Source organism: Vombatus ursinus, unplaced genomic scaffold (assembly GCF_900497805.2).
Source record: "Vombatus ursinus unplaced genomic scaffold, bare-nosed wombat genome assembly UNPS02003292.1, whole genome shotgun sequence".
Classification (NCBI taxonomy): domain Eukaryota; kingdom Metazoa; phylum Chordata; class Mammalia; order Diprotodontia; family Vombatidae; genus Vombatus; species Vombatus ursinus.
The window spans coordinates 15,303,628-15,324,949 of record NW_020943070.1 but is presented as its reverse complement, the minus strand read 5'-3'; the positions used below and the strand labels follow the sequence as shown (position 1 = coordinate 15,324,949).

Below are 21,322 nucleotides of genomic sequence, written 5' to 3'. Positions count from 1 at the left end.
TTGAACTAATTTTGTCCTCTGTCTTGCTAGAGAAAAAGAAAACCTATTAATGGGACTTCATGAGGTAGCTAACATGTTGAGCAGGTACGGGCCAGCAAAAGACCATGAACCTGGTTCACCATGTGTTAAAACATGGGGTGTCACACGCGCTATGTACAAATGAGAAAACTAAGGCCCAGAGTGACTAAATAACTTGCCCAAGATCACAAAAGTAGCAGACATCAGAGGTAGAATTAAAACCCAAGTTTTCTGATTATACCTCTTAGCTTGCTACATGACCTCCCAACCTTCAATCCCAACATCCAATATTGGAAGCTCTATAAATACTAGAAGAAAAAAAAAAGGCAATGCGCCATAGAGGACTGGTCTTAGAGCAAGAAAGCACAGGTTCAAATCATACCTTTGACACATAATAGCTGTGTAACTATTCCCAACCCTTCTTAACTCTATTGCCTTCCTTCTCTTAATTATTTCCTGTTTATTCCGTATATAGCTTGCTTTGTATATATTCATTTATATGTTGGTTTTCCCATTAGATTCTGAGCTCACTGAGGATAGAAACTAGTTTTTTTTACCTCTTTTTGTATCTCCAGCACTTTACACAGTGCCTGGCACATAGTAGGCATTTAACAAATGTTTATTGATTAATTGATTATGAACACATCATTTAACCTCTTTGGACTCCAGACAATTCTCAAGAATGTAAGTTGCAGAAAAGTCGACCAATTTGCATCAGTAGATGAAGTTTACATACTGGGAGTTCCCTACATGAATAAAATCACAAGTCCTGACCCCCAAAAAAAGTAAACACTGAAGCAAAAGTATGATAAAATGGCCATATCTGAACATTGTAATGTAAATTATGCTCAAAATAGCAAAGTCTGTAAGGTGATCAATTCATTTGGAGGGTGAACAGAACAGGTCAAATGAATATTAAGTATAAATGTATCTAAACTATGTTATAAGCCAAGAAAATAAAACATTAAGCATATAAACTAATATTGAACATTAAAAACAGGTAAGGAAACAATTATCTCAAGAAATATTTATTGTTATTTGAAGATATAAATGTCACCTCCCTGAAATGTGATCTCTCTTCCTGGAAGAGCTAACGTCCCAGAATGTAACATGGCATCATCTATCTAGCCTCTCAATGCTACCTACTCATCTTCAAAATGTAGTTTTACTTTCACCTTTAATAACTGTAAAAATCTTTTTTTTTTCCTTTAGTATCCTCGGATGAACAGGAAGATCTTTTTTCAAAGTCTGACATGAAAACACAGAAGGACTCACCGTGGCAAGCTTCTGAACATCTTCATCAGAGGCTCCCAGGGAGGCCAGGCCTATTTCTTGTGAGAACTGAGCGAACTTAGGATCAGCAAGTAGGGGGACGTGTCCCAGGAGTTCATGACACGTATCTCTGACAAGAATGAACACAAAGAAATGTTAGCATAATTTATATTACAATGTTCAGATATGGTCATTTTATCATACATATCATTTAACCTCTTTGGACTCCAGGCAATTCTCAAGAATGTAAGTTGTAGAAAAGTTGACCTCTTTGCATCAGTAGAGGAAGTTTACACACTGAGAGTTCCCTACATGAATAAAATCACAAGCCCTGACCCCCCCAAAAAAAGTGTTGAGAAACTTTATGCCCCTCATAGAACTTGACTGAGAAATCTACAGAAGCTCCAGCTACCAATTGCCCTATAATAGGTATGGCATTTACAGTATAGGAAATGATAGAAAAAAAGGCACCTTGACACAGTGGAGAGCCTGCCTCAGAGTCAGGAAAACATGAGTTCAAATTCTGCAAGTAATACATGTTATGACACCCTAGGCAAATCACTTAACCTCTTACCCTCAGGTAACTCTAAAACTATATACACTTATCCCTTCTACATGGCGTGGGTGAGGGGCATGGCACCCCCACAATCTGAAAAATCTGCATAAAATTTTTAGCCTTCCCTACCAGAAAAGAAGTCTCGATTATTATGGTATTAAAAGGTAAAATACATTATATATTATATTATTAATTTGTATTATATATTATTAATACATATTATACAATACTATATATTTTATACATTTCTGAATTTCTAAACTTTGTGTCATCTGCTGGCTTCTGCAAAACTCCCCAAAAAATTCCCATTTAACTTCTTATGCCAACGCGGGATATAGTGAAACCGCAATAGGGAAAGTCACAATATGTAAGGGATAATTGTAATTGTTGATTTGTGTTGGTGGATATAGTTTCCTTACTGAAGAGTTTCTTCCAAAATATCACAGGATCAGACAAAAAAAAGACTACTATAGAGAAAGAGATTCATACAAGTAATCAGTGAGACATGGGAGCTAAATAAATTCATGCACTAATAGGCTGCATTAAGAGGGAGAATTTCAAGGACTAGAGAGTGAACAGCTCAGTCCTGGGTGCCACATTTTAGGAAGCACATGAGTAAGGTGGAGAATATCTATAGGACAACCAGAACAGTGAAGAGCTACCAGGGATCTTTTGGCAGTCTGGCGAAGCCTTTACACCCCTTCTCAGAATCATGTTTTTAAATGCAAAATAAAATATATAGGATTACGAAGGAAATTTATTTTGAAATAGTTATCAAAATATTAAAAAATGATAAGAAGTCCCCAGGCCCCAGGTTAAGAATCCTTCTCCTATATCATCTGATACCGAAGATCATTTAAAGGGACTGAGGATGTATAGCTTGGAGAAGAGAAGGCTTAGGAGGCAGCTCTTACAGCATTTGAAAGGATGGCACGAAGAAAAGGGGATAGGCTGATTCTGCTTGGCCCTGGTGGGCAGAGTTAGGAATACTGGGTAGAAGTTGGAGGAAGATTTCTGCTTGAGGACAAGAAAAAGTTCCTAAGGGTTAGAGAAGCCAAAATTGAAATGCGCTGCTTCAGGAAGTAGCTGGTTGTCCATCACTAGAAGTATTCAGTCAGAAGCTGGGGCTGTCACAGGTATGGCTTCAGGTATGAGTTTGGACCATTGGTCATTTCAAACCAGATGTCCCACAGATAACCCAAACTTTTGTCCAAACCAGCCCCCCTTTCAAATTATTTTTCAAAACTTTTGAATAAACTATTATTTAAATATTCCTGCTTTTGTTGAGGGTACCACCTCCTCAGTTCCTCATTTGATAAATCTTGCCATCTCTGCTTCCACAACATCTCTTGCACCCATCGTCTTCTCATTACTTGTGACAGCCACCACTTTTGTTTAGGCCCTCATCACCTCTGGTTAAAACTATCAGGGAGCTACATGGTACAGTAGATAGAGCATTGGGCCCAGAGTCAGGAAGATCTGAATTCAAATTCAGCCTCCCTTACTAGGTGCGTGACCCTGGGTAAAGCATCTAACCTTTGTCTGCCTCAGTTTCCTCAACTGGGTTTAGCACAGTCAATAGTCAATCAATAAATTTATATTAAATACCTACTATGTGCTTACACAGTACCTGGCACATAGCAGGTGCCGAATAAATGCTTATTCCCTTCCCCCTTATGACAACAGCCCCCTAACTAGACTCCCTGATTCAAATCTCTCTCCACTCCAATTCACCCACCATACAGCTTTCAAAGTGATATTTCTTAAGCACAGGCCTTACCATGTTACTCCCTTACTCAATAAACTGCAATGTCTGCTTCACATATGGATCACCTATGAACTTTTTTTGCATCACCAAAGCTTAGCACAGTACCTGGCACATGGTAGGTACTTAATCAATTAACTTGAGGGCAGGAATTTTTTTTTTTGTCTTTTTAATCCCAGTGTCCAACACATACTTTCATATTCTAATGAATAAGTGATCTCATCAATGTGGCTATTCTTTCTAATGATGTAGATATCATTGATCTAATGATATAGATATCTAATGATGTAGATACCCCTCCCTTCTCCCCATTTTGTAGGACTGTCATCCATGTTACCCAACAAATACATTATGATAGTGGTGGGGGATAGGGGGTGGGATCTACCTTAAGGTCCCACTTGACATTTCATGTGTATCAATGGAGCTATCCATTGGTTATCCCTTCATCTCTCTACATAGCTATCCTTTTTCTAGATATATAAATATAATACATATTTGATTCCATCCTTTATATAACTTCTCCTGAGTGATTGAATGTGTCACAATCTGCTCATACCCATTATTTGCCTCTCCATTGCCCTTTGGGCAATCTCCAACTTTAACTCTTCATAAAAACATAGGATTTCATAACTTGCAGTCATAAAACATTGCTGAAAGACTATAGATACTAAAGAGACTTTGTTGTGCATAGTTGGTGCTTAATAAATTTTAAAAATTAAATAAATAATTTTAAAATTAAATAAATAGTCCAACTCCCTTAAAAAAAAAAAACTGATTTGAAACCCAGCCCATGCTCACTTCACTCTTCGTTTACTCTTTGGACTTTTCCATCTTCTTATCTGCAAACTCGCTGTTGCATTGAAACTCTAATCATCACCCTTCCCCCTTCTAGTTCCCTTTTATGTGTTGTCTTACCTTCATTAGAAAATAAACTCCGTGAGGGTAGGAACTATACACATTTATTGTATTAGCTTTTGCTTGCTTAGTACAGTGCCTGCCATGAAGTAAATATTAAACAGATGCTTTTAACTAACTGTCTGGGCAGCTAGGTGGCACACACACACACACACACACACACACACATACACACACAGTTTAGAACCCTGTTCTAGAACTACAAGTTGAAGGGAAAGGGGTTAAGGAAGGGAATAAGCATGTATTAAGCACCTACTATGTGCCAGATACAGAGGCAAACTAGTGGCACAGTGGATAGAGTGCCAGGCCTGAAATAAGAAGATTCATCTTCTGAGTTCTAATCTGGTCTCGCACACTTCCTAGCTGTGTGACTCTGGGCAAGTCACGTAACCCTGTTTGCCTCAGTGTCCTCATCTATAAAATGGGCTGAAGAAGGAAATGGCAAATCACTGCAATATCTTTGCCAAGAAAACCCCAAATGGGGTCACAAAGAGTCAGACATGACTGAAACCACTGAACGTTGAACATCTATCTATCTAATGCAGGCCTCCACAACATTTGGCCCGTGGGCTGCTTGCAACCATCCGAGGATTTTACGCGGCCTGCGAAAAATGTAGGGTTGCCACTGCGCATTCTCTTGTTTGTCACGTGACCCGCAACAACCAACCATTGTCAGTCTGTCTTTAGTCTAACCTATCTGAGGCCCAAAGACGTTTAGCCTATTTTAATTTTGGCCCCTACTTACTGCCAAGTTGTGCAGGTCTGGTCTAATGCATAGCTCAGTTCCTGGCACATAGTACATACTTGAGAAATGGTTGCTGAGTGATTAATTTCCACTACATCAAATCACCACAGTAGGAAAGGGCTTGGTCATGTGAATTTAAAGTTAAGATTTCATGTGTCAGAAAACGATTACCTAGAACCTTTTTGGGGCAGGTAGAAGGCTCTAACTGCAATAGCGTAAGGAACCAATACGTAGGGAGAACAATTAATTCCTTTTTTATTACTGCTTGAGAGGGATTGTCAATTTGGGAGGATTAAAAATTATGCAAAGCCACAGAGCAATCCCTGTACTTTCAGTTGAGTCTAAAGGCCCAGAGCAATGCGCCCAACAGAGAATTGTAAATGGGGAGATAAAGATGAGCTTCATCTTACTGCAAGTGGAAACGCTGCCACTGTATTTCAGCAGTCCTCACGTTCTCTCCTCACGGCATCCTCTCTCTGTGGGGCAGAGGGCTGTGAGAAAAGAGCCTCTGATTTGGAAAGAGAGCCTGAGAGCAATATTTACAGTAAACTCTCCTCTCATGGGGCAAAGGCTTTGAGTGCTTCTATTTCAAAACCAGGAACGAGGTGATTATCTTTTATGACTTCAGAGGAACAGTCACAAAAATAAAACCAAACTGCTCTGTATTCCACAGCTTTTGCAAAGTTCCATAAACAGGTGGGAAAAAAAAAAAGGCATGCCTGGAAATATTCTCACCCAAAGTGAAACTTGGAGATTTCAAAGGCTAATGATGAAGCTATTAATTCTGGTGTTTTAGTTTCCATAAGATCAATATGGTACCTTGGCATTTCATAGACTCTCAGAATTGAAAGAGACTTTGGAGGTCATGTAGTTCTACTCTTTGCCCGTGGTCCCTTTTCAGCATCCCTGGCAGGTAATCATCTATCATCTTCTCCTTGAATACCTCCAATGACTGGGAACTTACTCCTTCAACAGATAGCCCATTCCATTTTTGCACCTCTCTTCTTGTTTCCTTATATAACAGAAGTGACTGTGAAAGCCCCGATTCTCTGAAGTGGGGCACCTCCCCCAAAGCTGGAAATGTGCACCAAGTTGCTTGTCTTCTAGCCAGGGTGCATGTCCAGTTCCTTGATGTGAAATATGCATCTTTCTGGGATGATGCAACAGCTGCTGTTCGTAGACCTATTGAGAATTGTTTTAATATTCCAAAAAAGCACGTATCTTTCTTTCAGCAAGGAGCTGGATATGCAGTCCAGTCGACCTTGGAGTACACATTCAATTCCATAGAAAGTGACCTAGCCTAGCAAAACAGGGGTTCCCTTGCTCACCCCAAACAATGCTTACATTCAGTCGAAATCTGCCCTTCTGTAAATCCTACTTTTTGTCACTTATTTTCTTCTACCTTAGGGTCAAGTCTACTCCAAGGGTTCTTAACCTTTCTGTGTCATCGACCTCTTTGACAGCTTGGTGAAGCCAATGGACCCCTTCTCTGAATAATACATTTAAATATATAAAAAAACAAAGAATTGCATAGGAAACCAATTATATTGAAATAAAGATATAATTTTCTTCCCATCTAAGCTCACAGACCCCCTGAAATCTATTCATATACTCCTTGGGGGTCTGTAGTCCCCAGGATGAGAACCCCTGGAAGAGGAAGTCTACTCCTTCTTCCAGGCTCTTAGATCCTTTATAGAGTATCCTCAAAGATAAGGTTTGCCTCCATTCCTAAGACTGAGAGATATTTACAGATAAGAAAAGAATATATTAAAAAACACTCACACACACACAAAATAGAATCTAGAGTGGAAAGGGATATCTATCCAAGGCCAAAAGAACCACATACTTGAAACCTTAAACTGGTTTCACTTGAGTTCATTGAAATGAAAACAGTTTATTTAGCCCACTTAGCACACTGCCAGTGGCCAAGCTGCTGGTTACTGCTTTGGAATCCACTGGCAATATGGATGCAGCATCCCTCACAACTGGACCACTGAGCATCTCATTAGAAATGGGTTCTGACCAGGGAGATACTTTTGCTGCTTTATTCCACTAGATCTTCCTTAAAAGATTCAATTATTCAACCATAATTACACCTGTCAGCACAATCTGTCCCCAATCTCTACATCGGCAAACTTTCCTCTTTTCAATTCCACTCAGCTTTTATGCATTTTCCCCCGAAGAATGCTTCAATGTCTCATTTTTTTTTCACACAAAAACATTCTTGTTCAGTGAAAACGCAGAACCTTTCAAAATTGTCAACGCTGTAAAACATCATGTCTCCTTTTCAAAAAAAGAAAGCTATGGATCATATCAGACATCCAACCTTTGCTGCCTTAAATTGGAATCTTTTCTGATAAGACCTGTGTTTAGGTTTCTAAAGCCTACCGTAAAGAGACTTTTTATAAGTCCAAGCAGAGCACCTCAAGCAATTGCCTGAATCATTCTAAGAAAGTTGCGTTAAGTTGGCCGCCAGCAGATAATAGACCTGGTTGTAAAGTTCACATTAAAGACAAGTCTGGCGTTTTCTTCTTCTTATCACTTTTCAAAGATGACTCCTCACACTGTGTTGAGTGACTTTTTTCTTATGTTTGTGGTAAATTAAAGCCTTTAAAAGGCATCGGACAAGCATCGAGCATTTGCTTCCCATTCCAAATATTCCCATCTGTCTTTTAAGGCATATTTCTATAGGTTTTGTTTGTTTTAAATGACACAGAAGCTGACACTTTAGATAAATCTTAAAAAGGAGGAAAATAAAAGAGATGGATGGGAGGGGAAAAAAGAGGTCGTGTGGATGAAAAGAAGCAGGAGGACGACTCTGGGAGGGGTTTTCTGCTTTAACTCACCATTTGGTGGGTAAGTGCACCTAATTGGGGATAACACAGAAGGAAACTTAACAAGGGAATGATGAGGTTTGCTTTCATCATGCTGACTAGAAAACTCTCCAGGAGTCAATTTAGGATTGAAATGGGCTTACTTATATTTTTGTTTTGTTTTGGTTTTTTACCGGTGCCCACTTCACAGATAAATGAGGAGTTTCTTCTGTTTGTATTAAGGCCAACATGCTAGCACATCTGGCCCTTTTGTATTTATATGCAACATTAAATTGACCTGAGCCGTGGTTTCATCAGTATTGAAGAGTTTCTGAAAAGAAAACCCTCTCTATCAATGCAGATCTTAAACTGTTCTGTGGCTAGGTACCTGGGTAACACAATGGATTGAGCTCTGGGCCTGGAGTCAGGAAGACTTGAGTTCAAATCTAGTCTTAGATATGTACTAGCTGTGAGACCCTGGGCAAGTCGTTTAACCTTTGTCTGCCTCAGTTTGCTCAACTGCAAAATGGGGATAAGAATAGCACCTACCTCCTGGGGTTGTTGTGAAGATCAAATGAGATCATAATTATAAAGTGCCTGGCACATTTTGCTGTTGTTGTTCAGTCGTACCCAACTCAACTCTTTGTGACCCCATTTTGGGGTTTCTTGGCAAAGACACTGGAACGGTTTGTCATGTCCTTCTCCAGCTCATTTTACAGGTGAGGAAACTGAGACAAACAGAATTAAGTGACTTACACAGGGTCACACAGCTTGTAAGTGTCTGAGACAAGATTTGAACTCAAGAAGATGAGTTGTCCTGACTCTATCCACTGCGCAGCCTAGCTGCCTCTAGTACATAGTAGGTGCTTAACATATGCTTATTCCCTTCTTAACCCCCTTCCCTTCAACTTACAGTTCTAGAACAGGGTTCTAAACTCTGTGTGTGTATGTGTGTGTGAGATGGATCTCTTTAGCAATCTGGACTCCTTAGAATGATGCTTTTAAATATGTATAATAAAATAACAATAGCTAGCATTTATGTATTTCTTTTAAAGATTTGTCAGGTGCTTTACATATGTTACATTATTTGATCCTCACAACAGGTAGTTGCTATTATCATCCCCATTTTACATATGAGGAAATGGAGCAAACAGAGGTTGAGTGACTGGCCCAAGGTCTCACAGTTATTAAATGTCTAAGGCAGCATTCAGGGATCCTCAAGTTTAATTCCTACACTTTATCTACTGCACTACGTCGCTGCCCCTAGGATTACAAAGGAAACCAATTATGTTGAAATATGATTATCAAAATATGGGTTAGAAACCAGTTCATGTGCCCCGAGTTAAGAACCTCTGTTTCAGAGAGCTGCCCGTGAGGCTAAGTGACTTGTCCACAGGGTCACACAGCCTATATCTGTCAGAGGTGAAACTTGAACCTGGGTATTCCTGCCTCCAAGGTTCTTTATCAACAAATTATACGTAAATACCCTTACATATATATATATATATATTATATATATGTCTCATCAGATACTATTTATAACTATATTTTTGGCTTTATTTGCTCATCCCTTACGCCTTTTATTAGTATTTCATCACTTAAAGAAGAATGGAGGGAGGGAGTATTTTGTTTGTGTGTGGATGCGGATGAGTATATTTTTAAATCAGACCTGGGATTTTATTTGGAGGAGGGAACTCCCAGTATGGAAACCATCAGTGCAGAATAATGGCTGCTACCTGCTCTGCAACTTACAGGCTGAGAGAGTATTTGAGAGTCATTGAGAAGCTAAGTGAATAGCCCAGTCAGACATGTATTTAAGGCAGGATTTAAGCCCGGGTGTTCCTTACTCAGAAGTCAGCTCTGCATTCACAGGCGTCAAACAGCCTCAGCAGGGAGCCTCCTGAGTCAGAGTCCTGGGGAAATATTCAACAAAATGAATAAAAATACAATAAACCATATACAACTTGTGGTTTTCTAAGTCAATTTGCTGGTGGGCAGGATGATTTAGTGGCCCCATTTCTATCTCAGTTGGATAGCATTGCACTAATATTAGGATACAGGGTGTCCCAAAGATCTTAGTGCAGCACTAAGCTTTAATAAGCTTAAAACCAAACTAACGTTTTTGGGACACCCTCTATTATGTGGAAATATTATTCCAACAGAAGTGAACTGGACCCTACTCTTCCCTGTTGGCAGATGTTAGAGGCCTAAAGTCTGCTTAATGCTTCCCGTACCTGACCTCATTACACCAACCATGTGAGAAAAGTAATACTAGTGATCCCCTCATTTTTTCAGATGAGGAAATAAAAGTCATTGAAACAAAGGGGCACACAGCTAGTGGCTGTGACTGGTAGCAGCAATAATCTCCTTCAGAGAAACTGGAGAGGTATTAACAGCATATCGGTTAGAGGCAGCATGTTATAGTGGGGAGTGTTACCTTGGTTGAAATCCTGCCTCTGACCCATATTGGCTGTATGACCTTAGGCAGATCACATAACCTCTCTGTGTCACTGTTTCCTCATTCATAAAACAATAATAATCATACGATACTACCTGTCTCTCAGGTTTATTACAATGATCAAATGAGAGCATACCGTTATTATTATTGTCTTTCCCCAAACATGATTAAATTTAGACCATTCACATTTCTTCAAATGATCCTCAGAAAATTTATCTCACAGGAACCAGAGTTGGAAAGGACCTGCAATATCCTCTAATCTAAACCTCACGCATGCCTTGACTTACTCTCCAGGCTTCTCCTCTTTTCCAGTTGCCTTCCCAATCTGGAGGAACTCCTCCCACCCCCCACCCCAGGTTTCCCTCTCCTGATTGCCCACTCCTTTGCTGAGATCATTATTTCAGAAGAGGCTTCAGCCATGCTGCCTCTCATTAATGCCTCGATTCACACACAGGACTTCTCACCAGCAACCTTGCCCCCATGTGGGTATCCTGCCTCTCTTTTTCCAATTCCCCTTCCCCAGTCATCTTCCTCAATTAGAATGTAAGCTCAAAAGGGTAAATATTGTCTTATTTGTTTATATTAGAACCTAGCACAGAATTGTTTGTCCTTCATCCTCAGAAAGGACCAATGACATCAGGAAAGTGACGTCTTCACTTGCAAGTGAATTGGATTTAAGTGAGGCAGAACCATGCAAAATCACCTACCTCACTCTGTCCTCCAGAGTCATTGGAGTCCAGTGGGAAGACATAGGTCAAGAGGACTGACAATGGCCCAGGATGCAGTGGGAGGTGTTGGCCTTTTTAAGGTAAGGTCTTTCTCAGGTTTCAGTTTGTCTGAGGCAATATCCATTCAGTATTTAAAGGCTAGGTAAGAATTGAGGTAAAAGATGGCCTAGTTTGTCTTCATAAAAGAAATGCTTAATAAATGCTCTATCACCTAATTATCTTCTTTCCATCATTTATCTATCATCTATTATCTATCATTGATCTATCATCAGTCTAATACACTTAATTCTCATTCAGAGTTTTAAGATCTTAAAAGCTGGAAAGTCAGTGAAAATTAAGCTTCTAAATTAGCTGGGGATGGCCCCCACCACTACATCCAACCCCTCAGTACACAGACCCATACACTGACACCCACATACACACACACCATGGACAGATCTTGCTTCATGATTGATATAACAAGTTTTTTTTTAATTCCCATAGATTGAGAACTGGAAAAATAAGTTTTAGCCATGGCAAACTTTTGTGTAGATGGAATAACCAGAGTCACCTCAAATATTCAAATGGATATGTGATCTTGTCCATTTAGTGATTTAGATTACAATCCATCCATTCCTCTGGATAGCTTAGAGGCAGCTAGGTGGAATGATAGGCAGAGGACTGATCTTGGAGTCAGGAACACCTGAGTTCAAATCTTATCTTACACACTTACTAGCTGTTGATCCCAAGCAAGCGAAGTAACTCTCTTGGCCTCAATTTCCTCATTTGTAAAATGAGGGAATTTGACTCAATGTCTGCTAATGTCCCATCCAGCCCTAAGAGGGCCTAAGATCCAGATCTGCCCATCTTGTGCAACACTTGTTGCCATAGAAGGGGTCCACCCAATATGATGGAGGCCTTTGATACATTCTCCTACCACGAAAGGCACCAGTGGAATACTTAAGCTATCTACCTATCATCTCTCACACATGTCCAATCCATCTTCTCTTCCTATCATACATTTCCCTGATTAAAATAGAGTCTCCTCTATGTTATAATTTGAAGAATGTTAGCAAATTCCATATTCTATTCCTTCAGGTTAAAAATGTCCAATTTTTAAAATAATTCTTTAAAAGGGGCCAACTCGGTAGACAGTTACCCATCAGTCATACCTTGGTATAGAATAGTACGTCAAATTACCATCCTTCTGACTGCAGAGCACCAAGGGAATAGGAGCTTAGATTGGGAAGGGTGAGAAAAAGAAGACAAATTTGGAAGCATAGGGCTCTGCCCGTTTAAGTAGATTAGGCTAGATAAGCCCCCACTGGGGAAGAAAGGTCTACATCCAGTCCCACTGAAGGAAGCATTACTCAAAAGCACTGCTGAAAACGGGAAAGAGCAATCATATAATTTCAAAGATGGAGGGGACTTCAAGAGGTCATCCATTACCACCCTGTACCTGTGCAGGTATTCTCTAAATGGGAAAGGAAACATAATAGAAGCGTTTGGTTTCAAACTGTATAGGTTTTAAATAATTTATTACACTTTTTTCTTATATGACATCTCCTGTTAGAGGATTTTGAATTCCTTAAAGGCACTCAGAAACCTACAGCCTTATCATCATTTTTAAGAACTTCAGAGACTATTATGACTGAAAACGTAGAGCTTGACTATGTAACTAAGCCATCTCTATGGCTTTATGAGAAACACCAGGCTTTAACCTGAGTTTAGCTGGTGCTGAGTAAAAATAGATCTATTTTGTATTTATATAATGCTTTTCTTCAGGGGTGATTGAAGCATTATTTCATTAATCCTCACCCTGGGAGGCTAAGTAACTTGCTAACGGTGGCATGGAAAGTTAATGGCAAAGCCTGAATCTCCTTATGTTCTGTCCATTAGGTCTCTTGGCCGGAGGTTGTGAGCTGTTCTTCCTATCCAACAATAACAGCTGGCTAGAGCAAAAAGCCGCCTACAGTGGAGAGACCTTGGTGCTTCTCATGCCCAAGATGTTTTCTTGAATTAGGGGTAGCTAGGTTTTTTTAAAATCTGTTACTTTTAAAATATGTCCAAGCATCTCCATGGTTTAAAGAAACAGGGTCATTCAACTAAATTAGGGAAATGTTATAGATAGAGCATAGCCAGATTTCAGCAAAGCCCTTGGCAAAGGTTCTTCATGTTGACCTTGGGGACAAGATAAAGGGAGGTAGGCTAGAGAATAGATTGAGGTAGGCAGATTAGAGACTGATTTAATGACTGGGCTTAAGTATTGATCATAAATAAATTAACGTCAACTTGGAGGAAGTTCTCCAATAAGTTGTCCAATAAGGACAAATCCTAGGGTAACATTTTTATCAGTGAGAGAAGAGCAAGCCAGCCTTGGAATGAAGAAGACCTGGGTTCAAGTCCTGCCTGTCATCCATAGTGGCTATGTGACCCTAGGGCTCTTAGCAATATTCTAGGAATATAAGTTATAGAGAAGGTGCTAACCTACCCTGGCAGTGGACATTTCCTCTATCAATGAAATTACAGGTCCCTTCCTTGCCACTGTCCCCATACTATCAATAACTCAAAGAGGCAGCATGATATAGGAGCTAAAGACTCCCCCTTAAAAGTCAGAAACACCTGAGTTCAAGTCCCACTTCTGATACCTATCGGTTGTATGACTCAAGGTAAGTCTCATAACCTCTCTTACTCTAGATAACTCTTTAAGACTACCACAGAAGAGCTGCTAATCTGTATTGGTAAGAGGAGTTTCCTTATTGGGATTTCTTGATACCAATAAAATCACAGATCGAGTATATTTTTTTAAAATTGATAACTTGAATGAAGATGTAAATAAAATGTTTATCAGGCTCATACACTGGATGGCAGGATCATGATCTTAAAAAGATCATAGCAGACTGGAACAAGGGGGTGGAACTTATGATAAAATTTAATAAGATAAATAACAAATTCCATATTGATGCCATTCAGGTGCATCACTTAACTCTGCTTGCCTCAGTTTCCTCATCTGTAAAATGAGCTGGAGAAGGAAATGGCAAACTACTCCAGTAGTTTTGCCAAGAAGATCCCAAAATGGGGTCATGAAGAGTCAGACATTACCAATCAACTAAACAACAAAACTTATTTTCACAATTCCATATATTGAAAGCTTTAATATCTAAAAAATATTCCTCCCAGATTTGAAAGGAGAAAAAGTAAAATTCATTTTATGCAATGCCAACTTATTCCTATTATTGTTATTGTTATCATTCCATTCGCATCTCTTTGTCTTTTGTGTTCTCCTTTGCCTCATCTCTAACTATATAACAAGAGCTCCATGAGATAAAGATAGTCATTCAAGGGGCAGCTAGATGTCGCAGTGGATAGAGCACCAGCCCTGGATTCAGGAGGACCTTTGTTCAAATCCAGCCTCAGACACTTACTATCTTACTATCTATGTGACCCTGGGCAAGTCACTTAATCTCATTTCCTAGCTAAAAAAAAAAAAAAGATAGTCATTCAAAAGTAGAGCAGGTAGCCAAATTGTAGGACAACACATTACAGACCTGCTTTCTTATTGGTGTCAAACCGAGAACATGGCATTTAGTCCCAGAGACAGAGCTTGTGAAAGTGTTTGGCCAGAGCACAGCACACACATAAGAATTAACCATATCAAAAAGACTGGCCCTAAGGGTCTTTAAAGGATTCATGGGAGTCAAAAGCTTAGAGTTTTACCTAAGACTTTTTAAGTACATGGGTAAAAATGTTTTCCTCTTAAAATTGTATATGTTTGTTTCCAAAAAAAAAAAAAATCTTATTTCTTGACCTTTTTTCCATCTTCCCTATGTACCTGCTGACATAATCGCACATTCTAATGAGGTACCAGTTATTAGGAGCTAAATAACAAAGCACTTGCTATTTGTCAACAGAGCTATTCATAGCCCCTGGCTTAGATTTAGTGTTTACCTTTTTCTTACTCTGAGAACAGTCCTTTGAATACTCAGTCTGCCTGAGGAAGTATTTCTTCCTGGAGTGTCTTGGAGTCCTATAAGTAACCTTTGTTTATCATGAAAACAGTTCCACTAAAACTGAAAATGATTGGGAAGCAGTGTTGTTTGTGGCAGGGACCCACTTAGTCAGTGAGGCTTATGTTATTTAAATGCAGTAAAGAAAAGGAGGTTTGAGAGACAAAGCTCTCATCGCAGATCCTCTTCTCACTACCATCTAACACAGAATGGGTTAAAAACCAGAATGGAATCAGAGGCATTCATTATTAATATAAAAATGAATAAATTCAGTGGGATGAGAAATAATGAATAATGAAATAGAGTTTGGTTAAATGTCAAATATTCAAGTCAATGGAAACTCATTGTGGCAATATGGTACACTAGAAAGATGGCTAGATTTGGAATCAGAGGATGTAGGTTCAAATCCTGATTTTGCAACTTACTACCTGTGTACCCTTAGGCAATTGAGTTAAAATCTTTGGGCTTCAGTTCTTCATCTGTAAAATGTAAAGGTTGGACTAGATGACCTCTAAGGTCGCTTGTAGCTCTAAATCTATGAGCCTGTGGTCCTATAAAAGCCTGAGTAAGCAGTGAGTGACATGACGGCATCTCTATAGGTCATATGTATCTGGCTTCTGGATGGTAGTCTTGGAATTACTTGGTCTTCATGAAAAAACCCAGAAGCCTATGACAAGGATGAAATCATCATCTCATCAGGGGCAGCATCCCTTTAAAGAGACAAGATGAGTGCTGGACTTGAAGTCATGAAATTCTTATATAAGGTAAACGGACCCTTTAAGGACCTTTTTATATGGAGTCATTTGATGATGAAAAGTGTTTAAAGGAAAATGTATTAATTTTCAAATGATACAAGACATTGCTAGTTACAGATGATCATTTTGATACCTAAAAGGAGTAGAAAGAGAATTTTATTGTAATATATACTGCTGACATACATTTAAAAAGAAAAACAACTTTTAGGCAGGATTTTGATAATTTTGGAGAGAAAATTATCTATGATGTAAATATACAGACTCAAATCTCTTTGTGGATGATATAAAATGATGGCCTGCTTGTGTAGAAAGAGTTTAATCTTATAAGTTTTATTTATTAAAAATTAGAGTAAATTTAGAGAGATATAAGTAAAGAGGACACCAAAGAAATGGATGGCCATGGAGTCTTCAGAACTACAAGTGTGATAGATACCTCAATTTATTTATATGTAACTGTTTAATAATTAAAGAGGATAAAATGAGAGAGACAGAGACGGAAATCATATAAACATTTTGAGACCGTGGTATGATTTTAAAAGGACTCTTGATTTGATAGAGAAATTTGGGGGAGTTGTGGCTTTTAAAGTGAAAGGTGAATCATTATGAAACAGGAGGCTTTCATTTAAGCCATTAAAGAAAGAAGGACCTAACATAGGAACTTGAAGAAAAGTATTGAAGACATATCAGGAAGGCTGAAAAGCTGCTCTGTTTGGAGCTCTGGCAATTGGAAGTAGCTAAGTAACGGGAGGCTTCAGCTGAGTGTTTCCTGACCGATGGGAAAGAGAATTCATGTCGTTGGTCAAAAATTCATCGACCAAGCTTCAATGATGGCTATTATTCTTCTTTCATTATTGCTCATTGCTCTCTGCTGCCACCTCTGGCTACAGAAGGAAAATAAGGAGGTTGGAGGGCATTTTAGAGAACCTTTGGTACGTTTTCTGAGCTGGATTAAAGAGTCTACCTGAGTTGTGTTGCTCTGAGCGCTATCCTGATTGGACAGAGCAGCAATTGTGAGTGAATAACTAACTGATTTAGTCTATATAGTTGAGAGATAGCCAGTTGGGTAAGCTTTGCTATTCTCTGGCTTAAAGAAAACTACTATTTACATTAAGAGCTAACATGTTTTAAATACCCTTTTGAATACTTCAGTACCTTTAATGCTACGTTTAAATAGAGAAGAAAGGACTTTCGAGCTTAAGAATGATGAGGATCAATTGTCAAGTAGTGAGCAGAAAAACAATTTGTGTATGTAAGGGTGTATGGGTGTGTGTGTGTGTGTGTGTGTGTGTGTGTGTGTGTTGCAGATGTTCTTGAATGGATCAATAATATTGAAGCCTGTAGTCCAAAGTTGTGAGTTACCCTAAGCATGTGTTTTCCTCCCTCATATGCTTCCCTGCCAAGATTCTTCTATTGCTATTGTTATCATTCCATCCTCACCTCTATGTCTTCAGTATTCATCTTCACCTCATAACATGCTTATATAACAACAGTTCAATAGATAATGCCAGTTACTCAAAAGTAGAGTATGGTAGACAAATTATAAAACAACACAGCCCTGCCAGATGTCTCTGTGTGCCCATTCTTCACTTCAAGTATTGTATGCACGGTGGGAAAGCATGATCCGGGATTATAGGTATATATAGTATATTTTATTGTTTCCGCATTTGCTTTAATATGTTAGTGTCTATAATGGTCATTTCTTTGGCCTTATTGTTAAGTAAATGTTAGGTTTAGCATGTTATGTTGAATAAATGTTATATTAAGTTTAAGATTTCAAAGTGTCATTGTGAGTAGCTGGTGGTGTAGATAGGAAACACATTGGATAGAGGCTCAAGAGCGAGAGCAGTGAATGAAATATATTTCTCTCAAACAGTACCTTAAGAAAGTTCAACTATAAGCACATGATGCTAGTGTGAGCGCAAATTGGAACGAATGATTCAATCCCAGAGAAACACGGAGTGTAGACACACCTAGTGAAAGGAGTGATATAGATACATATTTTGTGACATTGTGGAGTTGTTTACAAATCCCAACTGTAACATTGTAACAATCTTCCTTTTTCATATTTATATTTCTAGCACTTTGCACAGTGCCTGGCACATAATAGGCATTTAATGAATGTTTCTTGACTGATTGACTGACATCACATTTACCAAGTTACACTGGGTTTAAATCTCATCTCAGAGACTGACTAGCAGTGAGAACAAAAGCAAGCTACTTAATCTCTATGAAGTTTGGTTTCCTAATCTATAAAATGGTGATAACATTACCTGGGCAGCTGGGTGGCACAATAGATAAAGTTCTGACCTTGGAGTAAGGAAAAACTGAATTCAAATCCAGCTTCAGACACTTACTTGCTGTGTGACTCAGGGCAAGTCACGTAACCCTGTTTGCCTCAGTTTCCTCATCTGTAAAATGAGCTGGGGAAGGAAATGGCACACCACTCCAGGATCTTTGCCAAGAAAACCCCAAATAGGGTCACGAAGAGTCAGACACAACTAAACAACAAATCAGCACCTACCTCACAGGGTTGTTGTTAAGATTAAGTGAGATAATGTATATGAAGTACTTTGTAAACCTTAAAGTGCTACATGAATGGGAGCTATTATTATTAGCTGCTGCACATTTATTAAATATCATTTATGTGCAAGGCGAGATATTAGGACCTGTGAAAAAAACAAAAGACCTAACACTAACCCTGCCATCAAGGAGCTTGTAATCTAGGTAGAGAGTCAGGGGCACACACACACACACACACACACACACACACACACACATATGAAAAAAAATTAACGATAAAAAGCATTACATAGTAAGTGCCACATAGATGGCACAGATCACAAATACTGTAAGCATCCTGTGGAAAATAGGTTTGCTGTGGGCTGGAATTGTCCGAATAGCCTTCTTAGAGGAGATGGGAATTAAACAGAACTTCAAAAGATTGATAGGATTAAGAGAAATAGAGTGAGGAGGGCTTTCTAGATGGAGGGAAACTGAGCAAAGGCACAGAGAAGGGAATATGCCCAGCATGTTAAGAGTACAATGGGGAGAGAAATGGGAAATGAGGTTGGAGTAGTATCACAGAATCACAGAATCAGGGTTGGAAGGGACACTGGGAACAACCCATACCCAACTAAGCTACCCACAAAGTGGTCATCCAGTCTTTGATAGATGCTTGAGACCTTCAAGGAAAGAGGAGATAAACTGATGCCATAATATAGAGGCCTTTGAAAGTAAGGCTAAGTAGTTTGGACTTTATTCTTCAGATATCTAGGAGGTATCTTCAGATATCTTGAAAGTATTTCCAAGAGCCACCTCAACCTTCGGGGTGAGTGTCATTGAAATCTTAGAGATAGGACAACAATCTGCTGCAATAGAAACAAATAAGACTTGGCCTCCCACCACCTCCAGTGATTTCAAGAATACTAAGCATGGATCAGTGTCCCCCTTGATGGTTCAAAAATCTAGTTCTAGACTTGAAATATGAATACTCACGGTTCTGGGGTGTAGAGCGGATCAGAGCCATGTCTAACATACTGAGTACAGTGGAACACTCTGTAAGCCAACCCAGCGAGAAAGTCTCGAGGAGATAGGTACCCGGCCACTGGTCTCACAGTAAAGCCAGATCTTTCTAAGGAAGCAATGAAAAGAAACGAACCTTATATTAACACAACAGCACTTAATGACCCAAGAAAATGTTCTAAACTATTCAGAAAGATGCTATGGGGATCAGTAATAATATCAAACATGTCATATAGAATAACATATGTAATTTGTAGCCATCAAAATGAAGGGACCATTAATTAATCAGATAAAGTCATGATAATTCATTTCCAGAAAGACAGAATATGTATTAACAAAGACAGGTCAAAAAGTATTTAAGAACTCTCCAAAACCAAATCTGGAGGGGAAATCTGCAAATGTATAATCCAAAATTATATTTAGAACAGATGTGGGAGAACAATGTACAAAAGGCCATAATAATTTAAATGAAAAGAAAGCAAAAACAAAGTCAAATGTTGAGTAATCATAATTATTGATCTCAGTCCTGGAGAAGAAATTAGAAAATGTATCTCCCTCCTTTCAGTAGAGAAGTGGGAAATAGTAGGCATCAGACTCTGTCTTTTGGTTTTTCATAATTGTTACAAGATAGAGTTCATGGGGATGGGGGGAGGGAGAAGGTATAGATCTGGAAATGATTATGATATAAAAATGAAAGACATTAACAAAATACTTTTAAATGATAGTTACAATGTATCACATGGAATTTTTAAAAAACACCTAAGTATACATTTTTCATATATATTTGTGTTAGCACAAAAGTATTCAGATTTTCTTTGATGACTGTAGTGGGCTACAGGCTAGTCTCAGCTCAAAGTAATATGAACCAAACTCTTCTCATCCTCTACAATTGTAATTTCTTTGATATTTATGAAAACAGTCTTATTTGTTTACATATCTATTATTGCTATTTGCTTGATTATGAGCATAAAAATCAATGTGGCTTCTGTAGCTGTGAACTGGAAAAACAAAACTATCAGAATACAATTTTTAGAACCCTATTATAAAGAACCTCACTATGCTGTTATGCTATTATATAGGACATATTCATGTACTCCATGTGTCCTGTCTCTCTGTCTTTCTGTCTCTGTCTCTGTCTCTCTCTTTCTCTGTCTCTGTCTCTCTCTCTCTCTTTCTCTCTCTCTCAAATACCTAAGTGTTATTATCATCCCTTGATACCAGCTTTGTAATAGCCTCCATTCTGAAGATGTCCACTCTTTATGAGAGAACCTTGGAAGAGCAGAACATTGTTTAAAAAGCAAGATCCAATTAACTTTGAAAAGAAAGTCATTTCCAGAGCTCTTTGTGCCAGCATCCAAATGACCCTAATCTTCAACTCCAGCTTTCATAAACCACCTTCACTGATGGTATGACATCATCACTGCTCCCTCTACATTCTTCATTTCAGCTTGCTACCCACTGAATATTTTAAAGATAAATTATTTGGGGGCTTTTAATGATCCCTTCTTTGACAAAGCATGGCACCATGGAAAGAGGACTGGATTTAGAATCAAAGGACATGAGTTTAAATCCCATCACTTGTGTGATCTTGAACAAGTCACTTGACTTAGCTGGTTTTCTCATCTGCAAAATGAAGAGATGGCAGTAAATCACCATTCAGATCCTTTCCAATTCAGCATCTACAATTCTAGAAAGCAAATGAGGACTAAAGACTCACATTCAAGTGTTCCAAGCTCAGAAAATGGAAAAATCACTGTAGCTAGAGTGGTCAGAAAAGTATTTTCGGAAG

At 38.8% G+C, this 21,322-nt stretch overlaps 1 protein-coding gene across 3 annotated transcripts in view; it reads right to left on the bottom strand.

Moving 5' to 3' along the window:
• Nucleotides 1–21,322, bottom strand: part of TPH2 (tryptophan hydroxylase 2) — a 129,365-nt gene that overhangs the window by 66,826 nt on the left and 41,217 nt on the right. For all 3 annotated transcript variants that reach the window (XM_027873983.1, XM_027873993.1, XM_027873982.1), the window contains 2 exons: nt 19,507–19,642; nt 1,294–1,420 (listed from right to left, as the gene is read on the bottom strand). In XM_027873983.1, coding sequence (XP_027729784.1) covers nt 1,294–1,420; nt 19,507–19,642 — 263 coding nt within the window. The remainder of the gene's footprint in view (nt 1–1,293; nt 1,421–19,506; nt 19,643–21,322) is intronic.